The 27,898-nt window shown below is 53.9% G+C and overlaps 11 protein-coding genes across 11 annotated transcripts; 7 read left to right on the top strand and 4 right to left on the bottom strand.

Moving 5' to 3' along the window:
* Positions 1–97: 97 nt before the first annotated feature.
* ASPACDRAFT_75793 (CCR4-NOT core ubiquitin-protein ligase subunit MOT2) lies at positions 98–6,482 on the bottom strand. Its single transcript, XM_020204544.1, has 6 exons — positions 6,316–6,482; positions 6,185–6,251; positions 5,960–6,075; positions 5,508–5,876; positions 3,893–5,439; positions 98–2,587 (listed from the first exon to the last, which is right to left on the bottom strand). Exons 1-6 carry the CDS (start codon positions 6,366–6,368, stop codon positions 327–329), a joined length of 4,413 nt encoding a protein of 1,470 aa, XP_020059006.1. The 5' UTR covers positions 6,369–6,482; the 3' UTR covers positions 98–326.
* Positions 6,483–6,920: 438 nt separating this feature from the next.
* ASPACDRAFT_75789 (complex I 30 kDa subunit family protein) lies at positions 6,921–8,125 on the top strand. Its single transcript, XM_020204543.1, has 3 exons — positions 6,921–7,155; positions 7,270–7,919; positions 7,977–8,125. Exons 1-3 carry the CDS (start codon positions 6,999–7,001, stop codon positions 8,028–8,030), a joined length of 861 nt encoding a protein of 286 aa, XP_020059005.1. The 5' UTR covers positions 6,921–6,998; the 3' UTR covers positions 8,031–8,125.
* Positions 8,126–8,510: 385 nt separating this feature from the next.
* On the top strand, positions 8,511–10,246 carry ASPACDRAFT_1885742 (BUD22 family protein). Its single transcript, XM_020198404.1, has 2 exons — positions 8,511–8,874; positions 9,011–10,246. The coding sequence occupies exons 1-2, from the start codon at positions 8,614–8,616 to the stop codon at positions 10,181–10,183; spliced, it is 1,434 nt and encodes a 477-aa protein (XP_020059004.1). The 5' UTR covers positions 8,511–8,613; the 3' UTR covers positions 10,184–10,246.
* A 165-nt stretch (positions 10,247–10,411) lies between these two features.
* On the bottom strand, positions 10,412–13,163 carry ASPACDRAFT_24305 (Zn(II)2Cys6 transcription factor; the record flags this gene model as incomplete). Its single annotated transcript, XM_020199259.1, has 7 exons — positions 10,412–11,417; positions 11,468–11,638; positions 11,692–12,326; positions 12,380–12,465; positions 12,522–12,787; positions 12,878–13,012; positions 13,075–13,163. The coding sequence occupies 7 exons, from the start codon at positions 13,161–13,163 to the stop codon at positions 10,412–10,414; spliced, it is 2,388 nt and encodes a 795-aa protein (XP_020059003.1).
* A 456-nt stretch (positions 13,164–13,619) lies between these two features.
* Positions 13,620–15,098, bottom strand: ASPACDRAFT_1864202 (putative proline utilization protein PrnX). Its single transcript, XM_020197837.1, has one exon. The coding sequence runs from the start codon at positions 14,712–14,714 to the stop codon at positions 13,662–13,664; it is 1,053 nt and encodes a 350-aa protein (XP_020059002.1). The 5' UTR covers positions 14,715–15,098; the 3' UTR covers positions 13,620–13,661.
* A 1,574-nt stretch (positions 15,099–16,672) lies between these two features.
* Positions 16,673–18,572, top strand: ASPACDRAFT_23326 (uncharacterized protein; the record flags this gene model as incomplete). The annotated part of the gene is made up of 5 exons (XM_020199188.1): positions 16,673–17,060; positions 17,124–17,136; positions 17,194–17,303; positions 17,359–18,155; positions 18,210–18,572. The coding sequence occupies 5 exons, from the start codon at positions 16,673–16,675 to the stop codon at positions 18,570–18,572; spliced, it is 1,671 nt and encodes a 556-aa protein (XP_020059001.1).
* Positions 18,573–19,140: 568 nt separating this feature from the next.
* On the top strand, positions 19,141–19,770 carry ASPACDRAFT_39972 (putative ribonuclease H1; the record flags this gene model as incomplete). Its single annotated transcript, XM_020200681.1, has 1 exon — positions 19,141–19,770. The coding sequence occupies one exon, from the start codon at positions 19,141–19,143 to the stop codon at positions 19,768–19,770; it is 630 nt and encodes a 209-aa protein (XP_020059000.1).
* A 715-nt stretch (positions 19,771–20,485) lies between these two features.
* prnC (delta-1-pyrroline-5-carboxylate dehydrogenase prnC) lies at positions 20,486–22,527 on the top strand. The gene is made up of 3 exons (XM_020195677.1): positions 20,486–20,738; positions 20,794–21,263; positions 21,315–22,527. The coding sequence occupies exons 1-3, from the start codon at positions 20,601–20,603 to the stop codon at positions 22,438–22,440; spliced, it is 1,734 nt and encodes a 577-aa protein (XP_020058999.1). The 5' UTR covers positions 20,486–20,600; the 3' UTR covers positions 22,441–22,527.
* Positions 22,528–22,654: 127 nt separating this feature from the next.
* ASPACDRAFT_1864193 (sugar phosphate isomerase/epimerase family protein) lies at positions 22,655–23,847 on the bottom strand (the record flags this gene model as incomplete). Its single annotated transcript, XM_020197836.1, has 2 exons — positions 22,655–23,314; positions 23,479–23,847. The coding sequence occupies 2 exons, from the start codon at positions 23,845–23,847 to the stop codon at positions 22,655–22,657; spliced, it is 1,029 nt and encodes a 342-aa protein (XP_020058998.1).
* Positions 23,848–23,898: 51 nt separating this feature from the next.
* On the top strand, positions 23,899–25,720 carry ASPACDRAFT_112840 (6-phosphogluconate dehydrogenase, decarboxylating). Its single transcript, XM_020195676.1, has one exon. It carries the CDS (start codon positions 24,109–24,111, stop codon positions 25,627–25,629), a length of 1,521 nt encoding a protein of 506 aa, XP_020058997.1. The 5' UTR covers positions 23,899–24,108; the 3' UTR covers positions 25,630–25,720.
* A 335-nt stretch (positions 25,721–26,055) lies between these two features.
* ASPACDRAFT_23891 (S-methyl-5-thioadenosine phosphorylase) lies at positions 26,056–27,094 on the top strand (the record flags this gene model as incomplete). The annotated part of the gene is made up of 3 exons (XM_020199237.1): positions 26,056–26,083; positions 26,138–26,647; positions 26,697–27,094. The coding sequence occupies 3 exons, from the start codon at positions 26,056–26,058 to the stop codon at positions 27,092–27,094; spliced, it is 936 nt and encodes a 311-aa protein (XP_020058996.1).
* Positions 27,095–27,898: the final 804 nt, after the last annotated feature.

Here is a 27,898-nt window from a genome sequence, read left to right as displayed (position 1 = left end):
ACAAGCATTAAATTGACTAGTGGGAGGAGGTGCAGTGCAGATCCCCGCCCAGGAGACAGAATCAGAATCGATGTAACCTTGACTTTACCCACTCGTTCGCTTCAATTATGCAATTATGAGAGTATCAACGTATGATGCATTATGTGTAACCGGCTGTCAACCCAATCCATCCATCCCAGACGCCATGCAATCGAACTTACTCCTGCAACATGGGTAAAAATACAGGCCCTTATAGAAATACAGAGGCAGAAGCCGCGCTCATCATAAACAGAAAAGAGAGAAATGTTGATACAGTTGGAAAGGAGAGACCGTCAGTCCACAACGCCTTAGCCCTCAACGGTCGTGGCCAGAGCCTGCTGCGCGAGCTTACGGTTCCGCTTCACCAGAGCATTGAGTTTCTTGTCAATCGTGTCCAATTCCTTGCGCGACGACTCCAGATCCTTCTGCGATTTGACCGCGAAGGAGCGTAATTCTTCGGTCGTCATGCCCACCACATCGTCCAGATCGGGAATACTACCCATGACAACGCCCGCTGCACCCAACATATGCTTAGCCGTGGCGGCGGCAAAGGAGCGTACCGAAGTGGCCGTTGCGTTCACCAGTTCGGCGGTGTTGGCAACGGCCCAATTGTGGCTTCGGGTGCTGTCCGCTTCCATGGCCGAGAGAACATTGGGCGGGGCAGGGATGCTTGCCGAATCGGTCACCTCGGGCGCACCAGACAGAGATGCTGACGCGGACACAGCAGAAAGGGTAACCGAGTTCTCGTCCGCCCAGCAGATATTGAAATTCTCCGGTGTGGCGAAGAGAGCATCGAGGCCACCAACGCGATTGGTCACATCTGGTTCCGTGATAGGAGCAGACGAGTATTCCTGAAATGATTCAACTGCCCAAGCAATGCTCTTCTCCAGCGCTAGATAGCGGTCTTCCTCTTCCTGCGACAGATGACGAAGGACACAGCCGCGAGGGGTAATCAGACAGCGGTCCTTCAACAAGCCAGGGTCCGAGTGAATACGAATGGGCTCTCCACGGAGCAAAGCCTTTCGGTGTTCCTCGGCAAGTTCAATTGGCTGTTTCAGAATCTCATAGTCGTCCGAGGTGCACTTCATGTCAAACCGCTGGTTGAGATTGGTGGGGTTAAACAAGGGGTGATGATTCAGATTTAGGTGGCCCGATTTGTGGAGTTGGGCGAGCAAAACTTGCAAAGGGGATGTTCGTTCGGCGAACAGGTCCTTGATGGAACCGTTGCTGCTGGACTCTGCATCCTTGATCAACTGTTCGACGGTGTTCTTTGAACGCCAAGCTTCAGCAGGAGTGCTGGGCTCGGGAGTTGCTTTGACCTCGACAGGGGCGGGACTAACTTCCTTCGACGCCTTCTCCTTGGATTTGGCCTTCTTGACAGCTTCAGCTCGCTGTTCTACCTTGTCGTTGCTCTCGGCACTAGCCGGAGTGACGGGCTTTCCAGCTTCCTCGGCGGTTTCTGGCGCTGCAGCCAGAGTGTCGGGAGTGGTCACAGGAGTCTTCTTAGTCTTTCGCTTGCGGCCAATGATGGGAGCTTGGACTGGCTCTTCCGCGATAGTAGAAGTCTCCTGCTTCTTGGCTTCCGCTTCCTTGGCCTTCTGGCGTCGCTCTTTCTTAGCCTGACTCTTGGTGATAGCCCGGACAGGAGCAGAGCCAATTCGCGAGGAAGCGGGAGGGGAGTTGGCACGGGACACGGATGCCGATGTGTAAAGGTCGGCTTCGGATCCGAAATCGCCCGGAGTATCTGGCCTGCTCATGGACGATATGCTAGGACGTCTAGAGCGAGCTTTGTTGGCAGCTGGTAGAGAAGAGACAGACTGCGGGGCGGAAGGAGGGGGCGGAGTCTCTGTCTTAGGCGTGTCAACCACCCGAAGCACCCTTGGCTGCCGTGGAGCAGAAGAATCGGAAACCCGTGAGACACCGGTCAACGGGGTATTGGGACGAGAGCCGATGGCGGAAATTGGGGCTGGCCCGTGCGTGCTAGGAACTGATTGATCTGCTTTAGAGGCATCCTGAGGAGTCCCCAGGGAAAGGTCCAATTTGATAGGCTTCGACTTTACCGGGGTGGAAACAACCTTCTCGATCACAGAGGCAGGCTTGGAAGCGCCAATGGGTTTCTTTTCAGTTGCAACAGCTAGGTCACCCTTGGCTTGCGAGCGAGCTTTGCTTGTGGATTTGGGTACAGGCGAGCCTAGTGAAATCTCCGACACATTCTTGACGCGACTAGAAGCCGGTACATCGTCAGGGGTATCCTTTACCTCAGGCGACGGCTGTCGGGATATGTCTCCCCGAAACGCCTGAGATGGGGTCCCCAGTCGAGAAAATGGTGGGTTCAAGCCAGGCGGCACGGACACCGAAGTCGTTGGACTGGACGGATTCAAAGGACTCTGAAACAAGGCTGATGCGGGGTGCGCGTGTGGAAGAGGAAGGCCGGGGGGCAGCGTTGGGGTCCCAGCACGAGCTGAGCTTTGCGAGTCGCTAGCGAATTGAGAGCGAATAAGATATCCGAAGCTGTCAACAGGACGCTTGTCCTTTGGCGGCGCTCCCAGAGGAGGGAATTCTTCGTCAACTATGAGACCGGCCCGGTTAGCCATCTTCAAGTGAGAGATACATGGGTGGGTGTGGTGTCATGTAGAGGTGACCAGAGCAAGAATGACGAAATCCAAACGGCAAAAGCAGCAAGATAAGAACAGACAGGGCATGCCGACAAGACTCTCCCAAGACAGAACGAGACGACGCGCAGATACGAAAGGGGCAGGCAGGCAATTAATTACATAAAGGTCCCCAACCGATGTGGCCAGGAAGACACACAAGGCATAGTGTCTAAATGAACAGTGGTTGTGAGAAATTGGTTTCGGATAGAGGACCCTGCTTGTGTTTATGAAAAGCCAGGGCAGGGAGGTTAACGTACATGAAAACCATGACCAGACCGATTGGGCCACCAAGTTGCTGATAGGTCAACGCAGCATGGATGCAAGAACAACAGAAGTAAACGATAGCCACCAACTTGCAGTGGACCTGGAAAACACAAGGGGCCCATGGGGTGCAAGGACGCCATATCTGCACGCGCGAATTGAGGACAGCAAAAGCAATAAGCAAGAGGAAGACAGAGATACAATAGGTCAAATAAAAACAACGCAGAATCGAAGAATTCCATGAGAGATAACGCCAAGGGCACGCCCCGCCCGAATTCCTTGTTTTTTCAAGAGCCGTTTGCTTAATGCATCGTTGCAAAGTGGAATATGTCGCAAAGGTTTCAACATCGAATGAGAAAGGGCAACATCGCAATGAGGAATAAGAGAAAGATAAGAGATCATATCCCAGACCCATCTAGATAAGTATGATATCATGTCATCAGGAACAAAAAGAAAACGGGGGAGGAGATAGAAGCGCAAAAGGCATGCGCAAGGTAGCGGAGTTACATGCAGAGAAAAAGGGTAGTCATCATGAGCAACGGGAAGAGAAGGGAGGGGAGGGTGAACGACAAGGCAATTAGGGCATTATGTAGGCGTATGGATAAGATGAAATGGGAAGGGAAACAATCACCAGCGGTTGAACCCGCCGCCATACATCATGGTCTGATTGTACCCACCTTGGCCCTGACTCCCGTACAGTGCTTGCCCAGCAGTAGCAGCAGCATTCTGATGCATCCTCGCCTGTAGGATGCTCGGGTCCGCAAGATCTACTACACCACCTCCACCGGAGGAAGTGTTAGCGTGTCTGTGCTTCTTCCCCTTCTTCTTCTGCTTCTGTGGCCCAGACTCGGAGAAGGTCCCCGGCTGAGAGCCATAGAAAGAGCTGAGAAGGCCATTATTGGCAGGAGTCAGGGGAGGGGGGGTTTGGTGCTGCTGAAGGAAAGGAAGGATGAACTCACGCTTAGCGGCCTCTTGACCCTGCAAACCACTGGCACCGGCACCATTGCGGCCACGCAGCAACTCACGCATCAAGTCGGGGTTCGCTTCCTGCTTGCCGATACTGGCTCCAAGTCCGAGACTAGTGTTGGTGGTGAAACCGTGTCCTTGGGCGAACATACCGCCGCCGCTGATCGGAGGCGTACCAGCCGTCTTCAAGCCAGGGGGTGGACCCTGTACACCACTGGGAAAGTAGCCACCGCTGAGTCCGTGCTGTGGACTGGGCGCTGCGAGCGGATTAGGGGTACCAACAGACTGCATCAACGATGCCTGTTGGCTCAGCATGCGAGCATTAGGGAGATTCTTCGAGTTGACCTCATTGGCGAAAGAGAAACGGGAATTCTGGCGATTTTGAGCCTGTAGCGAATTCAACTGCGCCATCTGACTCTGGAGAAGACCCTGGCGAACCTGGGCAGCTTGATCAAGAGCAGCGGAGCTGAGACCGCCCTGAAGCTGGTCCATGGCAGCACGGTCGTTGGCGGACTTCAGAATGAGTAGCTGCTGTTGTTGTTGGGGTGTCAAGCTGCGGCCGGCTAGGTTGAGTTGCTGGTTGAGTTGTTGGAACTGGTGGCTTGTGGCAGACACAGGAGAGCCCACGGTGGAATTCTCGGTTGTGCCTTGCTGGGAGGGAGGTTGAATAGCACCGTGAGACTCGCGGCCGCTGCGACCCCGAGGGGGAACAACATCATCGGGCTCACCACCTAACTGCAGACTTCCGCTCTCCCGACTCTCTTCCTCAGCAGCCGCTGACTGGAGCAATTCTTGTTCCCGTCTGGCGCGCTCTTGTTCGGCTTTTTCGCGCATGGCGCGACGTTTGACGCCACCATACGGGTCGATGAAAGAGGGATGGTTCTCAATCAAGGCAATCTCTTCCGCAGGCAGACCAGCCGCCGAGAAAATGAACTTGAAGTCGGGTGAGTTTACGGCCTTAACAAGGTTGTCCAGCAATGGAGTCTCAGGTTGTGGGGGCGTCTGCAAAGGCTCAAGCGAACGCGGAGTCGAGGATCTACGCTCCAGAGGAGAGGGCGATTGTTCAACGGGCTCCTGCTGCGTAGAGGGCGGCGACTTTTCCACGGGTTTCGGTTCTTCCAGAACAGGCGCGACCGTAGCAGTGGCAGGCCGAGGGCTCTGTGACGCTTGACTGCCTGTGAGACTAGCCCGTCTAGCACGACTTAGAACAGCGTCCTTGTTTGCCCAACTAGCCGACGAGGGAAGAGCGGGGCCATCGGGGACCCGACTGCCGGCTGCATCGTCCCGACTAGGTTGACGACGCATCGGTTGCGACAAAGGTTGAGCAGAGGTTCGAGTAACGTGCGGAGGGATGGCGTAGGCGGGAGCAGTAGGAGCACCGTTAGGCCGTTGGCTTGACAGGGTATTCATGGACGAGAGATCCTGGCGGCTGTAACTATCGCTGTCCTCCCCAGTTTCGTGCAGGAAGGTACAGTTTCGGTTGTGGCATTGTTCGTTGCGTAGGAAGGACGAGCAATATTTCGTGGTTCCGTATTGCGCCCTACTACTGTTAGTTTCCCGAGTGCCGATCGCAACGCGCCCGGTCAGAAGCGCGGAGAATCCACCTACCGTAACACCCTGTCACCATTAGCCGACCCATCAACCGCCGCTATGCAAGTTGCGGCATCCTGCTTTCTCGCGTACGTCACATAAACGCCGATACCCTGGTTCGGATTGCCACCAGGCTTTGCCTTGCTGACGACGATCTTCTCGATATCACCATATTGACCGAAATAGTCTCTGCCGCGCAGCGTCTGCAGAAGTTGACTCTCGTCCCGTATTGTGGGGTTGAGACCGATCACGTAGACGAGATTCTTCTGCACAACTCTGACGCCGGCCAGGTTCTTCCGACTGGAGGCTTCAATCTCGCGTTTCTCGGCCTCCTTCTTTTTCGCAGCGGCGGCTTTGCGATGTTTGAGGGCGAGATCTGCCTTGAATCTAGAAAATTGCGGAACAAACCGGTTAATGCCAAGACCGGTCCGAGGGTTGGTGCAAATCAACTTGCGGCGGGAGCGACTTACTCGTCGGCATCAGGGACCTTGTATTGGATGGTACTTTCATCGTAGACACGTCTGCAGTTGGGACAACGTCCTTCCTCACTGTGGGTCTTGATGTTGTTGTAACAGAATTGACAGATCTGCGAATATATACGAATTAGATTTGAGACGGGGTGTTCGGTGGAGCCAGACGCGAAGAAAGCTGGTTGACTCGGCAAGGGCGGACACGTAAGAGAGCGAAAGACGTACCTGATATCCACAGGGACAAGGTTTGAAGTTCTTATCCGACAGATCGAACTCTTCGATACAGAGAGGGCTAGAAGAAGTCAAGGTTGTAAGCCTGAGAATTCGAGCACCCAACGGCGCAAGGCCACACGTACCAGAACTCGTCATCATCGTCGATGACGGAATCAATCTGTTGACGACTTGACATGATGTAGTGTCGAAGGGAGACTGTGAGATGTACAAGTGAAATCGGGGACGACGATCACAAGTAAAGACTAACACCCATCAACCGAACCGGGGCGGAAGGGGAGGGAGGAGGGGGGAAAGAGAGAGGATATGAGAGTCAAAGAGAAAAGGGAGCAGAAGAGGCAAGTAAATGAGCGCCCAAGAGGAAAGAGAGGTTTTAAGAAAAGGCAGGACCGAGTCCGGAAAAGTGATTATAGAAACGTGGGGTAATTGGGGCGGGTTGTAGGGAGGGAAGGAGAAGCAAGCGAAGCAGCAGCAGCAGGAGGAGGAGGAGGGACGCACGACGCAAGAGCGAAAGAGGAGAGTTGGAGGCGAACAGAGAATAGCGAGAAGTGAAGCTTTGCTTGATCGGGTTTGCACGTGTTTGCCGTGTTTGCACCTATAATGTGCCTGAGGCTATCAGGAAATTCCTCGGGATCGGCCGCTTATGTCAATGCTCGATGCACGTGACCGTGAACATCTTGGGGCAAAAGCTCCAATTGCAAGGGAACCTCCGCCGCCGTTGCTGTTGCTGCTGCTTGACCCCCCCCCTCGTCTCCGCCCCCTTCTCATCCTCCAACTCATCACCTCTCAGCCATTGTTCCTTGTCGTCATGGCTGCTACTCGCTCCCTGATGCGGTTGAGCACCGGTCGTGCCTTGTCCTCCGCCACCCGGTCGTCCGCCCGTGCTTTCTCCTCGACTGTGTTGAAGGCCTCGTCGACCCCGGTCACCGATCATGTCCCCAACATGCGCCACGCCCAGCGCTCTCGTATGTCCATCAATTGCACCCCTGGCCCTTCCATCCGCGACCACCGCGCCTGTCACAACGGGCAATATCATGTTACCACACCCTCAAACTAACCCGTGAATCTACTCAAACCAGCTGAGGGAGCTCTGCGCGCCCCCGTCGTCAACCCGGCCGACAAGCACCAGGACAAGGCGGAGGGCCTGCACAAGTACGGGCAGTACATCATGTCATGCCTGCCGAAGCACGTGCAGCAGTTCTCAGTGTGGAAGGACGAGCTGTGCATCTACGTGCCGCCCTCCGGCCTGATCCCGACGATGACCTTCCTGAAATACCACACGGCGGCCGAGTACACCCAGATCTCGGACATCACGGCCGTCGACTTCCCGACCCGCGATCAGCGTTTCGAGGTTGTCTACAACATGCTCAGCGTGCGCTACAACTCGCGCATCCGCGTCAAGACCTACGCCGACGAGGCCAGCCCCGTGCCCAGCGTGACGGGCCTGTTCGAGGGCGCCCTCTGGTACGAGCGCGAGGTGTACGACATGTTCGGCGTCTTCTTCACCGGGCACCCGGATCTCCGCCGCATCATGACCGACTACGGCTTCGACGGCCACCCGCTGCGCAAGGACTTCCCCTTGACCGGATACACGGAGCTGCGGTGGGACGAGGAGAAGAAGCGGATCGTCATCGAGCCGCTCGAGTTGACACAGGCCTTCCGGAACTTCGAGGGTGGCACCACCGCCTGGGAGCCTGTTGGTCCGGGTACCAACCGGACCCCTGAGTCGGTACGTTTTCCAGGTGATGAAGCAATACAAATAGGGAACCCACTAACATGCTAATAGTTCAAACTCCCTACTCCCAAGCCGGAGCCCCCCAAGGAGGAGGAGAAGAAATAGGAGGTTTAGCTTAGATGGTTTTTCTTTTCTTTTTTTTTCCCTTAATCTGTTCTGTATGTACATATCGCGTCTATGTCTGAATTATTTGTGACGTTGATGTTCGACCACCGTTTGATGTAGTTCGAATAACCGCCTTTCCTTTAGATACTGCCATTGTAATCTGTCTCCCCCAGTCTCCGACCTGGCTTTTATGAGGCGAACGCAGCTACACCCAATGAATCATACATACAACGACACAAGTCCAATGTCAACGCAATTCCAAACTACGTCAACCCCAAGAAAGCCGTCTCCGGGCAGGTCCATGCGTGATGGATGGCATCGAAAACCTCAAAAAAGCCCACCAATAACCGCCCCGCTAAAGTCATCGCCCGATCAACCAATCCCATCCCCTAAAACCCCGCTCCGCCTTCTTCACGGGCACCGTTCCAAAAATCCCTCCTCCGCCTTGGCAGAAATGTAAATTAGCAGTTACAATTATTCCAGCCGCAATCCCGCATCCCCCAAAAAACTTTCCTTATCTTGAACCAAACACCAACATACAACCCTTGCTCTTTCTGGCAAACGATATACACAACCCAAAAAAATGCCCAAACGCAAACTCTCCGATCTAACGGACAACAATGTCCCAACCCAAGCCACCGATAAATCCGACGCCCGCTCCCTGCACATCCAGACCGTGCGGCTAAAGCAGAAATTCTCCCAGGGCGTCGAGTCGCTGGCCAAGGCGCTGAAGCTGGCGCGCGGGTTCGAGCGCCAGAAGTGGAAGCGGCGGGAGAAGAAGGTCAAGGAGGAGGGGAAGGAGGGTGCTGTGGAGAGGATGGCTGAGGAGGCGGGGATTTTGAGGGTATGTACTACTCCTCTAGTACTGTCGTTCCATTTCTCCATGCTGGGCGGGGGATTTCTGGTCTTTGTCGTGGAGTCTTTTCCGGGACGGTATCTTCTTGGTCTGCAATGCTAATGTTTGAACTTCTTACAAATAGGACTTGGACCCGATTAAAACCGCGCAGAAATACCTCTACAAGCAGCTCCTCAAAACGAAACGGATCGCCGAGTCGCCGACTTTCAAGGAATTTCAGGAACACATGGGCAGCAAGTTGTCGGCGGAGGGACCGAAGAGTAATTTCGAGGCGAATGTGACGGCACGCTTGTACAAGTCGACACCAGTCAAGAATGTATTCCCGGGGATTATGGACGGGATCCGGTCGTTATTAAAGATCGATGAGGCGAAGCCTGCGCCGGCGAAGGCGACGGCTGAAAAGAAGGGGACAAAGAAGGATGAGAAGCCGAGGAAAACGATTGCGGCGGACGAGGTTTCGGACAGCGAGGCTGAGGACGGCCGGTCACGAGCGCAGCGCGCGAGTGGGGAGGGTGACGGAGATGTCAGTATGGACGATTCGGAGAGTGTTGACTACGCTATGTACGATGGGTTACTCGCGTCAGGCTCTGAAGATGAAGACGCGGACGACGCGGACGATACCCGGCGGCAGATGCTTGGCGACGGTGACGATCACGATGAGGACGATGAGGAAGACGAGGACGAGGACGACATTGATACTCGCATGTTACAGCGGAGACCCCCCTCTGATATGTCAATCTCGCGCTCTCCCTCCCCGGAGGTAGACGAGGAAGAAGAATCTGATTCGCCCCCCTCCAAGAAGGCCAAGCCAGTCCAGAAAGGCACCGCAAAGCCCGCGACCAGCACTACCTTCTTGCCCTCCCTCATGATGGGCGGATACTGGTCGGGGTCGGAGTCTGAAGCCGAGGATGTCGACAAAGAAGCCGCTGAGCCACCCCGACGCAAGAACCGGATGGGCCAACAGGCGCGTCGGGCGCTGTGGGAGAAGAAGTACGGTGCGGGAGCAAACCATGTCAAGCAACAACAACAGAAAGGCAGGAAAGGGAGGGATGGTGGTTGGGATCCGCGAAAGGGAGCGACAGACGGCAATTCTACCCCCATTGGCAGAGGGAGGTTCGGTCATGGTGCAGGTTCCACGTCCAGCCGGCCGCCGCACGATGGTGGTCGGCCTCAGCGAGGACCCCCGAAGAAGCCACAGGATGATAAGCCCTTGCACCCATCCTGGGAGGCAGCAAAGAAGGCCAAGGAACAGAAGGCTACGGCTTCGTTTGCGGGTAAGAAGGTTGTGTTCGATTAGATATCCCAGTCTTAGCATGTATATATTTCAGCTTGAATTCTAGCCTTTTACAACCATTTAGGATGGACCTTCTGATATATGTTATGTAGACGAAGTGTCTAGACGGACTAATGAATATACACGATCTAGGTATCTTAAAACAGATCCATGGCAGTACAACCGCCAAGCAAGGACCCCAATAATGCAGCGCTGTCAAAATCACAAAAGACCGGCCAGTTGTCGGTAACACTATTCATTCATAAAATTCATCCACCGCGTGTCGGAAGACCCGGGTTTCAACTCCCCGGTCAAGCTGGACTGATTGTCGGTCTCGAAGCACGGAATCGCGGTGAATTCGCCCAATTCCTGTGGCAAGTTTGCAACAAAATGATCAAGCCCGAAGTGCGGCATCTCCGACAGCGGATGAGACACAGAGAACTCAGTCGAGTCAGGGATACTGGGGTTGGCAAGCTCCCCTTCTGCCGGTTCATTAGTTGTTGATGGACCTGTCATAGGCGTCATCACAGGCGGCAGTCCACCAGCACCGGATGGGTACTGCTCAGGGAACGATATTGGGTCGGGAGAGATTGGTCCCGTCTTCCAAAGCATTTCCCAGTTCTTGAAGCGGTCATAGGCCGACTCCATCATGCCAGCAGTGCCTTGGGGTTGCGTCTGACTATACTCTTCAAAGCGACGAATTGCCCGCTCAAGTGTTTCAATGACACTCACAGCGGATCGGGCAGATCCGACACCCATCGACATAATCTTGATGAGGGCCATGCCTTTATCGAGGGCCTCGCGCAACCGCTCTGTGCGTTTGGTCAAGCTCTGGGCAAGAATGACAAGAAGAGCAGCACGGCAGGAACTGAACTCGGTGAATGAAGCACGGGCGAGACCAGGCTCATCCCGCAGCAAACGGCATAGGTCGATGATCTCAAGAGCTGCTTCCACACAGTCAGTGACTAGTGTGGAGCGATTCTTCGATAGACCCGAAGGCGTCTTGACCGGGGCGCCCGGGACCGTAATGGCTTTCATGCTGCTGAACAGGAAGGGCCGTCCAAGGAAGATCCGAGTCAGACAATAATCCAGCTTGAGATGCACATTGGAGCGAAAGAGAGGACCAGACGGATTGAGATCCCGGCAATTAGTTTCTTCCGGCAACGTTGACCACCAATCAACCAAGCATTTCCGAAGGTTCAGTAATCGTTCGAGACAATCCGATTGTTGGTTCTTTCGCGATTTGCGGAGAATAGATCTGGCTCTATGTTAGCTATATGCGAGATCCTAGGAGACATCGCCACGTACATCTCGTTGGCAACTTGGCCAAGTTTCAAGGTCAACTTGATGAGGGTCACCATGTTTATGTCATTGGCTAAATGTCCAGAAGGAGTCAAGCCCGGAAAGTCAGTTGGAAAGGGAGCATCTACGTCCGCATCGGATAGCGATACCGGTCGCCCATGGAGAATGCTGACGCGCCTAAAGAGTGTCAGTAGCTATCAAGCAGCTGAAACGTTGGATTGACCACCCACTTCTCGATCGTGTATGCTGTCCAGAAGACACGATTGCGGATCTCCACCATGCGAGGTGACATTCCCTCTCCCGAATACTTTCGGTGCATGCCATTTTGAATGGCCATCTTCAGGGCTAGACCAAAATACGTATAGCATAGACCCGACGTATCTAGCGGCAGAAGATAGGTACCGATCAGAAGACAAGCCTGGACGCTTCGAACGGAAGCTGTGGCAATGATATCGGGAAGCAGTTTCGATGCAAATTGATAAAAGGTAAGACCAACATCATCTTCGGAGAAGTGGTGGTCGTCGGCAAAAGCAGAATTAGAGGACAGGCGGTTGACAGGTGTGGCCGATTCCATGTGTGCGAACTGAGTGCCCACCGCTAATACCATCAGGATAGCACATACCGTGCCTGCATCCTTAGAAGAGAGGCTCGATGGGTCCGTGTAGCATATGTTTAGCTTATCCTTCAACCAGTCTTCTTCGACGTAGAAATTATTCGTCTGCGCATACTTGAAGAAGATCTGCACCAGAAAGTCTGCCACAAACCGAGGTGGAAGACAGGTCACTGAGGTTGATACTAGGGTCGATCCGGACTGTAATTGGGTTGCCCGCCAGCGCTCTTCAAATGGCTCTGTCTCTGTGGATGCCTGGGAAGAAGTGAGCGAGTAATTCGCCGAGAGGCGACCACTAGTTTGCATACCTCTGGTCCAGCATGTTTCATCCATTCGTCAATCTTCTGTCGAATCTTCATAGAGAAGTTGAGATACGAAAATTCTCCGGAGTATTCTAAAAACGAGTCAGCGCCACCCAAGTACATTCCGAAATAATCCCAGAGCACCCACGTGTAGTATTATCCGGCAGAGCCTTGATGGTGAAATCCTCATCGTCAATTGCCAGGTCCTCCAGGTCCTCGCCGTCGAGCTGCGTTGAAGATGCCTCTGTGCCAGATCCTCGATGTTTGTGTTTCAACTCTTCGGCCATCTTTCGCAGAGTATGGACATCGAAGGAAATATTGGGGACATAATGCTGGAGGATGCGCTCCATGCATCGGACACGCTCCGACTCGGCGATATCATGTCCTCTGAGAGCTGTGCTTCGTTCGAGTAGCCTAGATTAGTAGCTGTATTAGTCTCTGCCATTATTGAATTCAGACTTTCGAAAATTTGAGACTCAAGATGAGGAGGGTTGGTGGCCTTACGAGATGGAGGAGGACCGGGCGATCTTCTCCGCATGGTCGGGATGAGTAAAGACGCATTGTCGCTGATAGCGGAGACATCGGCGACACGGAACGCCTCCTTCGCATTTTTCCTTCACTCGGCGACAACCATCACAGCTGGAAATTGAGTATAGTGAGTAAGGAGACAAAGACCCTGACAGGAGAATATATCGTCTTACGCTCGCACGGCTCGTTTGCGATTCTCCTCGGAAACGCGGGGTCGTTTCTGCGGGCCCATACCAGCAGGGGTGGTTGAGCCCTCATCCATGGCTGTTCGAAATCAAGGAGGGCGATGCAGCGACAGGCGCATGGTAGGGATTAGAGCATGGACATGTGGGGTGCGTAAAAGCGACAGCCCGGAGGAATGGGGGGGGTTAAGAGGTAAGTATGTATGCAGGAAGAGTAGGAAAGTAGGAGATGATCCCGAAGGAAGAGAAGGCGGTGTTGACGGAATATAGGAAAAAATGGCCCGGAGTTTAATCCATCCTCTCCAAAGGGGGAGGAACCAGAAGGCGAACTGATAAGCAGCGAGTGCGGGTTTGACTCCGCCCCAGCGGTAGTCAGTCAGCCAGCCAGCAGTCACCACCAGCCATGATCAACACAAGCATCTTGTACTGACATAGCTATAAGTACAATTTCACACCATTTTACACCAAGCAGTACTTTTGTCCAGGCTAGATAATTCATTTATATTTAGCTGACCCACTGACTACTAAGTCATCAGATAGATCACAATATCTAATGCCACCGTCAACAAGCCATCGCTTCAAAAGCCATCTACTTCCATGCCAATTCCTCTCTCCCGTCCAACATCCAACAGCTTGTTTCCGATGACCAGATCCATTATCCCCATGCCCACACATTTAAATACCACATTGCACCCCTGGGGTACCTCCACCGGCACTTCTCTACCCAACTCCCCATACAACGCACCAACTTCAATCAACTGCTCTTCCTTCATCTCGGCTAGAATCAACTCGCCCGACTCCTCCAAACACGCCTCCTTCAAGTCCACGTAGACTTTCCCACCGCCAGAGAGCAATGTCTCCGTATCAATCTCCCGCATATGCGGCTTATACGAGCCGATCAGCGAGATGAACCGTTGCCGGAACGGTTGTAGATATGAAGCCGGGAAATTCGGCTCTGTGGCAGGCGTACAACTGAACAAGACATCGCACGTCTGCAGTGCCGCCCGCAGCTTTTCCTCCCAGACGTCGTCGCCTACATGATCTTTTGCGACCGTTGAGATTGCAACATCCGGATACGTAGCTCGCAATTGCCCCAAAACCTCCGTCTCCAACTCTTCCAGTCGTTTGCGACCACGGTTGAGGATGGTTATCGAACGTACTTGTCCTGGGAACAAGAGGAGAACTAAGCGAGCATGCCATTCCGCCTGGCGACCAGAGCCGAGAATGACTACATTCTCCTTACTCATGGCTTGGCAGCGAACGAGGAGGGACATGATGGTCAGGGCTGTGCGGAAAGCGGTGATTTTGGCGGCGCTCAAGAGACCCTGTAGACTACCTTCGGGCGAGAAGATGTTGATGACTCCGATGAGGCCATGAGACTGAGAGGCAGTAACGATCTTGATACCCGTGCTGGCGGTGTTGGAGACGGGCATGAAGAGAGAGAGGTTTTGTCTCTTCGTGAGGATGGTGCTACGGAGGGGCTGGTGGATGAGGCGTTCCGTCTCTTGGGCGGTCGATTCATTGGAGACTGCTGTGAGAGAGTCGCAAAGAGCATTGAGAAAGTCGTGGCATTGCGACTGAGTTAACTCGCGCAGGATTTGAGAAACATTGGGCTCAGCCAGGATACGCATTGTGAATTGGACTGATGACGGCTAATATGTTGGTGTTGGGAGGAGATTCAAGGAAGTATGAATGCAAGGTATGTTGTCGAGTAACCAGACTCAGACTCAGACTCAGACTGAATTAAAGAATATACCAATTCTGCGGCAGATACAGGTTTTGAGCTTTTCCTGGCTATTCACCTGTCTAAAGAACTAGAGATCAGCCAGCATAGGTGAGCGATGTCGGAGGCGCTGCTCAGTTGAGGAGGGGCGGTTGGGAGTTGATGATGCACCGGAGGTGCCTTCCGATCTTGGTGACATCCCAGATAACGCGGGGTAAGTTGACGCCGACACCAACCACATAGTAGTTCAATCTCAATCCGCTAGATTGTTTTAACTTCAAGGCTCATTTTAGTCTTTCCTCCATGTATATACTAGCAGATGCGTCGTGAGGGAAGGAGCTATCTTTAGGTTCCACCCACTGGCAATATGCCTCGCATTAGCTACTGTACTTTCTAGAGTCTAAATCATCTATACGTTGTCTTGCGACTCCCCGCAAAACCCCCTTCTATATTGGTCGTATACATCTCTAAATCCGGTCGATACCAACATCTTAGCTTTCTGGGGTAGATCGGCTACAACAATTGCCACCGGGGAAAACCCCCGAGCAAGTCAAATTGTGGCAGAAAGCGACGAGGGAGGCGAATCTCTGAGGGATTCGGAAATCTACCAGGCTTTTCCCTGCTCAACCAAACTTAAGATAGCTAGGAACCTAAAAACCCAGGATCCAACGACTAACATTCTTATCTTTGAAACACACAGACACATTGCTGACTGGCCCCTTTGTGAGGCTCTATAGTCAACACAAGCACCATTCAGGACACTGCAGCATCAAGTATCAGTATCCAGGCTATTGCCCGGTCGACGGGCCGGTGGTCGGAAGCCCCACCTGCGCAGCAACAGCAGGTTGACCGGGCCGGTCAAGCGAGAGATGACACTCGTTGGTATGCCAGCATCTCTTTCAGAGAGAGAGAGAGTGTGTGTGTGTGTGTGCGTGAAAAGGTCTGCTGTATAATAACAAAAACCCATGCCCCCTGTGTCTCCCAGTTCATATAGAGATATATACAGCTCTCAAGAGAGAAGGGGTAGTGCTCTGTAGGATGTAAGAACCGGCTTGCCACAGCCGGTTCTCCTGAAATCTCAGGCAACGAGATGTGAGAGTTCGACCATCGGCCCGGAGGGCTTCAATCTAGGCCCGATCCAGTCTAGCGGGATATGAACAATGGGTCAAGCTTTGGCAGGCCAGGGACTGTTTCTCTAAACCATTAGGTAACATAAACTCCTCGTTGACAATAAACTATTTCACTACCATACCATGAGGTGGATTCAATAATGCGGAGTTTCGACCCCAGATTTCCATAGTGGAATGCCACGAGGTTGATCTGACATCAATTGATCGCTGCCGCGAAGATGCAGCCTTCGTAAAAATCTTATACATGCACAATATCTCCTGCCTTGTTATAGACTTCAGTACTCCGTATAGATCAGATAAATCAGCCCGAGCATAGTGGCTGATTATCGCGCGCCATGATTGCATCAGCCCGTCTCCGCCCCGAGAGAGATAAGCAGGAACTGGGTTTGATCCCTCCCACCCAAACTCTTTTGCCTTCTCATTCGTATAGCAACAGAGCAACCCAGGGAGATAAGGTGCCTATCCCCACACAAACCGCTCACCCCGACCACATCTAGGCCAATCGCCACTTCCCTAGGGGCGTCATGCAGGCGATTTCTGGCTTAAACTTTGAGGTAAAATTATCATAGATGATAGTTGATACTGATAAGCGCGGCCAGAATTGCCTTCCGGGGATGTCGTGCCCCGCCCCCCCCCCGCCCGCTTCAGCAGCCATCTTATAAAATGGCCCTAGTCACCAGGCATTTGGTCTTCAAGGCATTCAAGTCGATCTTCCTGTCTTCCTGGCTAGCACATCATGGCCTCCGCTCCTACCTCCAAGTTCTCTGAGGTGGTCAAATATGAAGACAAATCTCCCAACGTCGACAACTATGAAGATCCAGAGGCACTCAAGGGAGAGGTCCACCTGGGTCCCAACACGGAGACCCATCGGGGACTCTCGTCCCGCCAGCTGCAACTGATCGCCATCGGTGGATGTATTGGAACCGGTCTCTTCGTCGGGTCAGGCTCGACTCTTTCTACGGTCGGTCCAGCACCGCTTTTCATGGGATACTTGGCCATGTCGTCAGTTGTTTGGTTCGTGATGAACATGCTGGGTGAAATGACCACCTATCTTCCCATCAAGGGGATCTCCGTGCCATATATCATTGGCCGCTATACTGAGCCTAGTCTCGGCTTTGCTGCTGGTATGTTCTCCTTCCCCCCAAACTGCCAGACTAGTTGGGTGAGCGACTGCTAACTGATTTCAGGCTATAACTATTGGTAAGATCGATTATCATCTTTGTTTCTTCGTACATGGTAACTCATGGTTAATTGCAGGTATTCATTTGCTATGTTACTGGCAAGTGAGGTAACGGCGGCGGGAATCATCATAGAATACTGGACCACTTCAGTCAACGTGGGCGTATGGATTGCAATCGTTCTCATTGGTATAGTCCTCGCCCTCACTATTAGAGTTGACTTCCTCGTCTAACAGTTGCTCAGTCATTTTGCTCCTCAATATTGTTGCTGTCTCTTGGTATGGAGAAGCCGAGTTCTGGTTTGCCGCTCTCAAAATCATCGCCATCATTGGGCTCATTATTTTGGGGATTGTCCTTTTCTTTGGAGGGGGTCCCAACCATGATCGGTTGGGCTTCCGCTACTGGCAGCACCCAGGCGCTTTCAAGCCGTACTTGGTCGACGGAAACACCGGTCGCTTCTTGGCTTTCTGGACTGCGTTCATCAAGTCTGGCTTCTCATTCATCTTCTCTCCCGAGTTGATCACCACGGCTGCGGGCGAGGTTGAAGCCCCCCGTCGCAACATCCCCAAGGCCACCAATCGTTTCATCTATCGGATCTTTACCTTTTATGTCCTGGGCTCCTTGGTCATTGGTGTTACTGTGGCCTACAATGATCCAGATCTCCTGTCAGCGGTGGCCAGCGGCAGCTCCACTGCCAGTGCAAGTCCGTTTGTGATTGCCATTCAAAATGCAGGAATCTCGGGCTTGAATCATGTCATCAACGCAGCCATCCTGACTTCTGCCTGGTCATCGGGCAACGCCTGGGTTTTCGCTGGGTCCAGAACGCTATACTCGCTCGCTTGCGGGGGGCAGGCACCCCAAGTGTTTACCCGCTGCAATAAGAACGGAGTACCATGGGTGGCTGTCCTAGCTACTTGGGCTGTGGGGCTGTTGTCGTTCCTCAATCTATCTAACTCAGGTGCAAATGTCTTCTACTGGTTCACCAACCTTACCACTGTCGGTGGCTTCATCAGCTGGATCTTGGTTGGCATTGCGTACTTGGTAAGCTCTTTGCAATCGCGACGAACATTCAACCGTGTGCTAACGTGAATGCAGCGTTTTCGCAAGGCAATGGACTTCCATGGCATGCTTGATTCACTGCCGTTCAAGACTACCCTTCAGCCTTACGGTACATACTATGTGATCTTCATGGTGACCTTGCTGACCCTCACCAATGGTTATGCTGTCTTCTTCCCTGGTAATTTCTCAGCGGCGGATTTCCTGGTCTCTTACATTGGCATTGTCTTCTTCCTGGTCTTCTACGTAGGTCACAAGCTGTGGTATCGGACTCCGTGGATGACAAAGGTGTCGGAGGTTGATGTGTTCACTGGCAAGGACGAGATAGATCAACTCTGTGAGAACGACTTTGAGCGCAAGCCGCGCAACTGGCTGGAGCGGGTCTGGTGGTGGATTGCCTGAGGAACATGTCGGAATGCTGGAGTGAAACTGCTAAGTGATTCTTCTGCGGGCAGAATGAGTTACTGTGAATCTGAGCTTGTATATAATGTTGAGAATTAGAGATACCTGTTCTTTGAAACGTTGAGACAAAAGGACATTGATGATGGCTATTCCAGTTGGAGCCAACCGGCATACATTCACCAAACGCTGTGTCTGCCCCCTCTTTCCTGTTTTGTTATGCCAACGCTTCCCATCTCGCGTTTTCCTACCACGCGTCTTACACCTTTTTTCTTCTCATCCACAACTTTTCCGTTTTGACACTCTATCAACTGAAGAGACACCGCTGCTCGTCCTAATTTTTCGTGCTGAAGCTCTGTCTCGACGCATGCCACATATCACCAGCCACCTCGGCTCTTCGCGGTCTGACTCCAAGTCCATCAGCCAAGGTAGCTCAATTGACAAGTTGATTGTAATTATAGGATCTGCTCGTGGCTCTAGCTCTACACCAACTTTCGCCACACGTTCTCAAAGCACGAATTTACCAGGCCTTGCTTTACTTTAACCTCAAACGAAAGAAGACTGCGACGCCATGGTCGAAATCAACGAGCCTGTTCTCCCCCGACGTCTTGACCACCAAGCCTTGTACAACAATGGCGTCAGTCGCATCGAATACAAGTCCGGACGCTGGGTGCATATCGCTAGCCCCGGTGGTCCACGTACTGGCCGCGCCCCGGACCGCACCACCCTGGTGGTCGCCATCAGCGGCGACTGCTTGAGAAACCATGCGACCGGCCGCGCGTCGGTGGGTGTCTTTTGGGGATATGGCAATCCGAACAACGTCTCGACTGCATTAGACTCGTACCCGGGCCCACGCACCAGAATTATGTCCGAGCTCAGCGCCTGTTGTCGGGCCTTGCGTGACGGTCTACGTATCCGCCAGGAACGTCCCAGCTGCACCTCGGTGCAACGGTTGGTGGTGAAATCGGACTCGGAGCGAGTGGTGAGTGGGATCACAGAGTATATGCCTCACTGGATCACAAATGGGTGGCGGACCAACAATGGAGGAGATGTGCCTTATGCCGGGTTCTACCTTGAGATCGGAGAGTTGATCGCGCAGCTTGAGAACGAGGGGACGGCGGTGGATTTCTGGTTTGTGTCACGGCGACTTAATCCGGATGCCCGACGAATGGCGAGGAACGGCCTTCGTCGCGATCCTTGAGTTGGGTTCTCGTTTCGTGGCGTCCGTCTGTATGGTACGGGATGGTTGACTGTTTTCAGGAGGGACTTGTAGTCATGCTGAGTGACACTGTGGGATATGAGATGACTGGTTCATGCTTTCGCTACTTTACTACTACTACGAGAAGGACCTGCCGTGTTGATTGGTGGCGTGAGTGCAGGGTTCTGATGCTGTGGTCTTATCGGGCTCGAAGGGGTTGTCTTATCGCTTTATGCGGGGGAAGACCCACTGACGATCTGGGGAAATGAACTTAAGCAATTCAAAGACGTTTTCAAAACTCTAAGATACAAACTACGTATCGATGTCATGAACCAACGCAATTTCTGTTAGTCAAGTGACAGTTCATCTTAATTGCTTTCATCGCTATGTGAAAATGCATGTTGGGAATGATATTTGGGGCGGTTCTGGAAGGCGAGTGACCGGGCCGGTGACTTTGACCCACCCGGCATGTGCCGGTGTTCCTGATAGCTTGCGGTGGCACTGGGTCTGATAACGTATCAATCTCTTACGCACACAGACAATCTGAACCCAATTCACCACGCACTTCCGACTGTTGATATTGATTATCGACTCCCCGGGCAGGAATCAGTCTCGTTCCGGTCGAAAAACCCCCTTGCATCGGCTGCATTTCCCATTGGCTGGTGCTGAGTCAGCCCACCGGCAGTAACCGCTTGTCCTCGCCTGCTCGCTTTCAATTAAAGCTTCGTGTTTCCCCGCGTCACCACTACTGTTGTTCTCCTCTTTCTCTCCTCTCTCTTTTTCTTTTGTGTTGTGCCGTCGTCTTGCTTTATTGCGAAAGAGAGCTTGTCATCATGCAGTCTTCGTTGCTCCTTCGCGCCCGGGGTCTCCCCAAATGCGCTTCCCTCTCCGCCAGCATGGCTCGCCAGAGCTCTCGCGCCATGGGCTCCTACGCCACCTTCAAGGTTCCTCGCATTGACAACGAGCCTAACGTGAGTATTGGCGGCAACTGGTCGGTGTTGCTTTGGCTGATCTTCCATGAACTAGAAACACTATGCCCCTGGATCCCCCGATCGCAAGGCTCTCGAGGAAGCTCTCGCCCGCACCAAGCAGAACGGCCCTCTCAACGTGCCCTTGGTCATTGCCGGCAAGGAGATCCAGAGCTCCGAGACTTTGACCCAGAGCAACCCTGCCTCCCACGCCCCCGTGGCCACTTACGCCAATGCCTCCGTGGCCGATGTCCAGGCCGCTATTGACGCCGCCCTCGAGGCCCGCAAGACCTGGTCCACCACTTCCTTCGCCGACCGTGCCAGCATCTTCCTCAAGGCTGCTGACTTGATCTCTACCAAATACCGCTACGACATCATGGCTTTGACTATGCACGGTCAGGGCAAGAATGCTTGGCAGGCCGAGATTGACGCCGCTGCCGAGCTGTGCGATTTCTTCCGTTTCGGTGTCAAGTACGCCGAGGAGCTCTACGCCACCCAGCCCGTCCACCACTCCCCTGGTGTCTGGAAGTGAGTCAATCGTCTGAATCTGTTGAGGGTCAAACTAATCAGTTGTTGCAGCCGCGTTGAGTACCGCCCTCTTGAGGGTTTCGTCTATGCTATCAGCCCCTTCAACTTCACTGCCATTGGCGGTAACCTTGCTGGCGCCCCCGCCCTGATGGGTAACGTCGTTGTCTGGAAGCCGTCTCCTTCGGCCATCGCCTCCAACTGGCTCGTCCACCAGATCCTCCTTGAGGCTGGTCTGCCCAAGAACGTCATCCAGTTCGTTCCGGGCGACGCCGCCGAGGTGACCAACACTGTCCTCAACCACCGCGAGTTCTCTGCTCTTCACTTCACCGGTAGCACCTCGGTCTTCCGCAGCCTGTACGGCCAGATCGCCAACGGTGTCGCCGAGGGCAAGTACCGCAGCTACCCCCGCATTGTTGGTGAGACCGGTGGTAAGAACTTCCACCTGGTCCACAAGTCAGCCGACGTGCGCAACGCCGCTGTGCAGACCGTCCGTGGTGCTTTCGAGTTCCAGGGCCAGAAGTGCAGTGCCACTTCCCGTGCCTACGTCGCCGAGTCCGTCGCCGATGAGTTCCTCTCGATCGTGGCTGCCGAGACCAAGGCTTTGACCATGGGCGAGCCCACCACTTTCACCAACTTCTGCGGTCCGGTCATCCACGAAGCGTCGTTCAACAAGCTGGCGCAGGTGATCGACGAGGCCAAGAACGACCCCGAGCTGGAGCTGCTGGCCGGTGGCACCTACGACTCGTCCAAGGGCTGGTACATCCAACCCACCGTCTACCGCACCTCCAACCCCGACCACCCTCTGCTGTCTCGCGAGCTGTTCGGACCCGTGCTCGTGATCCACACCTACGCCGACAAGACCGAGGCGGACTTCACCCGCATGTGCGAGAAGATCGACCAGACCGGCGAGTACGCGCTGACCGGATCCATCTTCGCCCAGGACCGCGAGGTCCTGCGTGCGGCCGACGATGCTCTGCGCAACACCGCTGGTAACTTCTACATCAACTGCAAGAGCACTGGTGCTGTTGTGGGCCAGCAGCCCTTCGGTGGTGCGCGTGCCAGTGGTACCAACGACAAGGCGGGCAGCGGCAACCTGTTGTCGCGGTTCGTGAGTCTGCGGTCGATCAAGGAGGAGTTCGTCCCCACCTACAAGGTTGCCTACCCCAGCAACGCTTAATGATGCCACGATGATTGTTGTATATGTTCCATGTTCGGTATAGGTTGCATAGTTCAGGCGTTCGGTAAAATATATCCATGTTCCACCTTATTATGTGTGCAAGTAAACCTCGCGTAGTTGTCTTCTCTGCACAATCCCGTTTACTATACATACAGATTTATACCAGGGAATCCTCCCCGAAGTCCCCATCTTGATATCCAGAATCCAAAGTCCCTCAAGAAGAACACCTCTCCACAAACCGCGTCATACTCTCCATCCCCTCCCTCGCATACCCTTTTAGGTCAACATCCCTCCTCTTCCCATCAAAAACCTCCATCGAGAACCACCCCCTAAACCCCGTCCCCAACACCGCCCTCCCCACCTCCTCGATCGGCAAATACCCGCCCTCCGTATACGGCAACGGCCGATAGTCATGACTCCAGCGCGCGCGGGGCCGCATCCCCTCCACCACCTTATCCTCCAAGGGTGGATCTGCCCGGTACGCGTCCGACACCTGCAGCAGGTAAATCTTGTCGGCGGGGATGGTCTTGGTGAGGCGCGCCAAACTCGCCGAGAACTTTTGGGACGTGGAGAGATTGGCCTTGCCGTCGGTGGTGGGGACCAGGCCGTCCGGCGCGGTGGGGTCGGCGTATTCGGCCCCCGCGGTCTGGAAGGTGTCGAGGCAGAGGCCGATGTTCGGTCGGTCGACGGCCTTGATGAGGTGGTAGACGGAGGCCCAGTCCGGGCTGTGGCTGGACCAGCACCAGTTTTCGTAGGCGAGGCGCATGTTGTGGGTGGAGAGGAGGTCGCTGAGTTGTTGGAGGTCGTAGATTATGTGCTCGTGCAGGCTGGGGGTTTTGGAGAGGGAGGAGAGGGGGGTGTCTGTCGATCCGACCTAGGGGGATTTTGGTTAGTGGTAGTGTTTTTGTTGTTGTTGTTGTTGTGTAAATGGGGGAGTTGGCGGGGATGGGTTGGTGTAGGAGTTGTGTATGTGTCGATGTATGGGGATGAGGGAAGGAGCTCTGTGTACAGTTTGTGTGCAGTGCAATGGCAGCATACCTGTAACATGTCACACCCCAGCACCTCCATCAAACTAATCCACCCTTTCGCCCGCTTGAACGCATCTTCTCTCTCCTTCGACCCCTCGGGCCATCCCTCGAAATTGGCAAAGGGCTGCAACATCATCACCTTCACGTCCAACCGATCACAGACTCCTCGAATCTCCTTGGCCACCTCCCGCAGTGCCTCATAGTCATCCTCAGCTACCTCTTCCCCTCGAAGCTCCTTTGCATAGGACAGAATATCCGGAAAGGCGAGCTCCACCGCATGGAAGCCCGCTTCGGACAGTGCCTCTAGCTTAGCCGGGAGGCTGTCGGTGGGCTTGCCGATCGAACAGGTTGCAAATGAGAATGGGATATTGTGTGCCATATTTTCTTATGCTAATGCTAAATTCAGTCAAGCTCAGTAAGCAATATTGAAGTCAGGATCAGATAATCGGGGGTGGTTAAATATATCTACATGTTCATACAATCAGGATGATGTCAGTTATAGTAATTAGGGCTGATAAGATCCGGATGTCGGAATGATGTAACCTCTGCGTCGACCCCATCTTCTCACCACTTAAAACACCAGCATCGCAGTCATGTAGAGTCCAACAAAAAGTACAATTAATTCATTACTATCGCCATCATGTTCTCCAAAATCGGCATCGTCGGGGCCGGCAACATGGGCTCCATGATGGCCTTCGCCTTCAACGAGCTCGGTCTGGACGTCTCCATCTGGGACGTCAGCCGCGACAACGTCGACGGCATCCGCCAATGGATCGACCAAGGAAAATTCACCGGGAAAGGCAAGATCCAAGCTTTTGACGAGGTCGATCAATTCACCAAAAGTCTTGGCCAAGACCAAAAGCTTTTCATCTTTTCCATCACCCACGGCGACCCGGCCGACTCCGTCCTCGACAAGATCCAGGACAGCCTGCAGGAAGGCGACATCATCCTCGACGGTGGCAACGAGCACTATCGCCGGACTGAGCAGCGTCAGAAGCGCTGCGCTGAGCGCGGAATCCACTGGATCGGCATGGGCGTCTCTGGGGGATACCAGTCTGCCCGCCATGGCCCGAGTTTATCCCCCGGCGGCGACCCGGACGCCATCAACCTCGTGCTCCCGCTCCTTGAGAAATACGCCGCCAAAGACCCCAAGACCAAGAAGCCCTGTGTCACCAACGTGGGACCAGCCGGGTCGGGTCATTTTGTCAAGATGGTCCACAACGGGATCGAAGGCGGCATGCTGTCCACCGTTGCCGAGGCCTGGTCGCTGCTGCACTACGGACTCGGCCTCCAGTACGAGGAGATTGCGGACATCTTCGAGCACTGGAACTCCGAAGGGGAGCTACGAAATAACTTCCTGCTGGACATTGGCGTCCAGATTCTCCGCACGAAGAAGACTCCTCAAGGGGACAAGCAAGGTGAAGGCGCAAGCAAAGACGGCGGATTCGTCCTCGACGATGTCCTTGACAAGGTGGTCCAGGATGACGATGACACTGAAGGCACTCCCTACTGGTCGGTCATGGAGTCGGCCGCCCGCCACGTTTCGGCCCCAACGCTGGCTACGGCGCATTTCCTACGGATTGCCAGTGGAAACCGCGCAGAGCGCTTGGAGGTCGCCAAGAAGCTGAACCTTCCCCAGCCCAAACCCCTCGAGGGCATCAAAGACAAGAAGGCGTGCATTGAGAAGATCCGCAGAGCGGTATACAGTGCCTTCCTGGCTTCGTTCTGTCAGGGTCTGGAGCTGATCGCTCGTGCCTCCTTGGACGAAGGCTGGAAGGTGGATCTGAGCAAGTGTCTCCAGATCTGGCGCAACGGCTGTATCATCCAGTCTGAAGCGATTGCCGACCTTCTGCAGCCAGCCATGACCGAGTCTCTCACCAATGTCAAGTGCGTGGACGCAGTGGCGCGAGAGTTGCACAAGCATTTCGACGCCTTGAAAGACACGGTGCTCGCGGCCACAGTAGCCGACCACTATACGCCGGCTCTCTCGGCGACGTTGGAATACCTCAAATATGAGGCAGGAGCCATGCTGCCAACGAAGTTCATGGAGGCCCAGATGGACCTCTTTGGTGCGCATGGATACAACAAGCCGGGAGTAAAGGGCGAGGATCCAGGCCCAGTTTCCAAGGGAGCCCACCACTATGAGTGGCGTCCTGCTTGAGTAATGAGCATTTTAATGATCTTGATGATAATGATAGCGCGTAATGCATGTACGGAGCACAACTGATAATGTACCATATCACCGACCACCCCTCCTCAGTAAGCTACGTAAAGTCCAACTACCGTACAATGACGTGATAGTCCATCGGTTTCTGCCCCAGGCACCACTCAGGTACTCACAGACTCCGGGACGGGTTCAGGCACTCAGGCACCGACCGATAAGATCACGGTTTCCCGATTGGGAGTAATACCCCGCCGAGAATTTCAGGCCTCTCAGTCCCTCTGCCCTCTTCCTCTTCCCCTCCTCCTCCTCTTTCTCTTGTACAACCATTCTCTCCCTTGTATGCGGTCTACTTTCTGGCGCCATTTCTCTTCCATTTCCAAACCTCGCATTCGCATCGAATCTCCCAGACAACTAGCCCGCAGAATGACCGCCCTTCCCACCACCTACGACGGTAATTCCCCTCCTCTGACCATCACACCTGCAAGCAGTTCCTGACAACCTCTAGAGCCCGTCCGCATTGCCGTCATCGGCGGTACCGGCTTGCGCGAACTTCCTGGCTTCACCCAGGTCGCCTCCCTCAACGTCAGCACTCCCTGGGGCAACCCCTCCTCCCCCATCACCATCCTGCACCACAAGTGCTCCCACAACAACAAGACCGTTGCCATTGCCTTCCTCAGCCGCCACGGTGCCCACCACCAGATTGCTCCCCATGAGGTGCCCGCTCGCGCCAACATCGCCGCCCTGCGCTCCATCGGTGTCCGCACCATCATTGCCTTCTCCGCCGTCGGCAGCTTGCAAGAGGCCATCAAGCCCCGCGATTTCGTCATCCCCGACCAGGTCATTGACCGCACCAAGGGCATCCGTCCCTTCACTTTCTTCGAGGGCGGCGTTGTCGCCCACGTGCCTTTCGGCGACCCCTTCGATGAGGGTGTCGCCAAGGTTGTGAGAGCCTGCGGACACAGCTTGGAGGGTGATGGAGTCGTTCTTCACGACCGTGGTACCCTGATCTGCATGGGTATGTATGCATCCCCGAAAGTTCAGTTGCAGAAGCTAATCGTCTGCAGAGGGTCCTCAATTCTCGACCCGCGCCGAGAGCAACATGTACCGCTCCTTCGGTGGCAGCGTCATCAACATGTCCGCCCTGCCTGAGGCCAAGCTGGCCCGTGAGGCCGAGATCGCCTACCAGATGATCTGCATGTCCACCGACTATGACTGCTGGCATGAGTCGACCGCGGACGTGACCGTGGAGATGGTCATGGGCCACATGAAGGCCAACGCTGAGAACGCCAAGCGCTTTGTCACAGCTGTGCTGGACGCCTTGGCTTCCGATGAGCACTCCGAGCTGGTGCAGGCCAAGCACGTTGAGGGCTCCATCAAGTTCGGGCTCAGCACTGCTCAGCCCAACTGGAGCCCGGAGGCTCGTGAGCGCATGAACTGGCTCTTCCCCGGTTATTTCAACTAGATTTTGATGAGTGATAGATAGATATTTATAGGAATGAATTTATGATGATAGACCCCAAGATGCTTTTAATATCAGACGTTTCTTGGCTACTGACGAAGATGACATGCTAACAGATTAGATGTATGCTCGTGGTGAGGGACCCATTCACTGTGAACAGTAAAGGGGAGGGGAAGTTTGCTAAGGAATCACGCACCACAAACAGCAGTTTGTTTACTATAAATTTGAATCATCTCCTGTCTACTTTTCATCCCTTGCCAACAATCATGTCAAACTACTTTGCCACTATGAGCGACACTATACAGATCCCAATCGAGTTTCCTTTCAAGTCATCGATCCTAATGGGGATGTACTGCTTGTGCTGCGGGAACAGGCAGGCCGGATCTATGCAAACCTAGTCAGAAATGGTGGAAACCTCCTCTTCCTTCTGCTGCTCACAACTAACATATCTTTCATTCTAGACGGACTGCCTCTAGATCATTCAATTGAAACGTCCGATCTTACGCCGGAGCCTCAGCAAACTGTCGCCTCTCAATTCGGCTCCTCGACATCAACACTTGTCAACGAATCCATTCACACAGTCTCGAGTGTAAGATCTTCCAAAACCCAACAATGACGGGCCTACAGACCAGACCCACCACTGCATTCAGATCCTTGTCTCGTCAAAACACCTTTGCTTCGCCTCGCGTCGCTTTCAGGAAGAGCTCTCACAGCTAGACACCAGAGCAGAACCGGCCGACCTGCTGCCTTGCAACCTTACAAACCTAGACGCCCTTTACATCCTCCTCAACATCTTGCATTGCCGCA

Source organism: Aspergillus aculeatus (genome assembly GCF_001890905.1).
Source record: "Aspergillus aculeatus ATCC 16872 unplaced genomic scaffold ASPACscaffold_3, whole genome shotgun sequence".
In the NCBI taxonomy this organism is placed as follows: Eukaryota; Fungi; Ascomycota; class Eurotiomycetes; order Eurotiales; family Aspergillaceae; genus Aspergillus; species Aspergillus aculeatus.
Note: the sequence above shows the minus strand (reverse complement) of the source record. Positions and strands in the feature narration are given on the sequence as shown.

Excerpts from the sequence above, each read along its gene's own strand:
- ASPACDRAFT_75793 (XM_020204544.1), bottom strand. The coding sequence starts at position 6,368 with ATGTCAAGTCGTCAACAGATTGATTCCGTCATCGACGATGATGACGAG. Across the intron at positions 6,252-6,315 it reads GACGATGATGACGAGTTCTG|CCCTCTCTGTATCGAAGAGT; the intron begins GTACGTGTGGCC and ends GACTTCTTCTAG. Across the intron at positions 2,588-3,892 it reads GGGTCAAGAGGCCGCTAAGC|TTGACGAAGAATTCCCTCCT; the intron begins GTGAGTTCATCC and ends CCGGTCTCATAG.
- ASPACDRAFT_75789 (XM_020204543.1), top strand. The coding sequence starts at position 6,999 with ATGGCTGCTACTCGCTCCCTGATGCGGTTGAGCACCGGTCGTGCCTTG. Across the intron at positions 7,156-7,269 it reads GCGCCACGCCCAGCGCTCTC|CTGAGGGAGCTCTGCGCGCC; the intron begins GTATGTCCATCA and ends TACTCAAACCAG. Across the intron at positions 7,920-7,976 it reads CCAACCGGACCCCTGAGTCG|TTCAAACTCCCTACTCCCAA; the intron begins GTACGTTTTCCA and ends ACATGCTAATAG.
- ASPACDRAFT_1885742 (XM_020198404.1), top strand. The coding sequence starts at position 8,614 with ATGCCCAAACGCAAACTCTCCGATCTAACGGACAACAATGTCCCAACC. Across the intron at positions 8,875-9,010 it reads AGGAGGCGGGGATTTTGAGG|GACTTGGACCCGATTAAAAC; the intron begins GTATGTACTACT and ends TCTTACAAATAG.
- ASPACDRAFT_1864202 (XM_020197837.1), bottom strand. The coding sequence starts at position 14,714 with ATGCGTATCCTGGCTGAGCCCAATGTTTCTCAAATCCTGCGCGAGTTA.
- prnC (XM_020195677.1), top strand. The coding sequence starts at position 20,601 with ATGCAGTCTTCGTTGCTCCTTCGCGCCCGGGGTCTCCCCAAATGCGCT. Across the intron at positions 20,739-20,793 it reads GCATTGACAACGAGCCTAAC|AAACACTATGCCCCTGGATC; the intron begins GTGAGTATTGGC and ends TCCATGAACTAG. Across the intron at positions 21,264-21,314 it reads CACTCCCCTGGTGTCTGGAA|CCGCGTTGAGTACCGCCCTC; the intron begins GTGAGTCAATCG and ends CAGTTGTTGCAG.
- ASPACDRAFT_112840 (XM_020195676.1), top strand. The coding sequence starts at position 24,109 with ATGTTCTCCAAAATCGGCATCGTCGGGGCCGGCAACATGGGCTCCATG.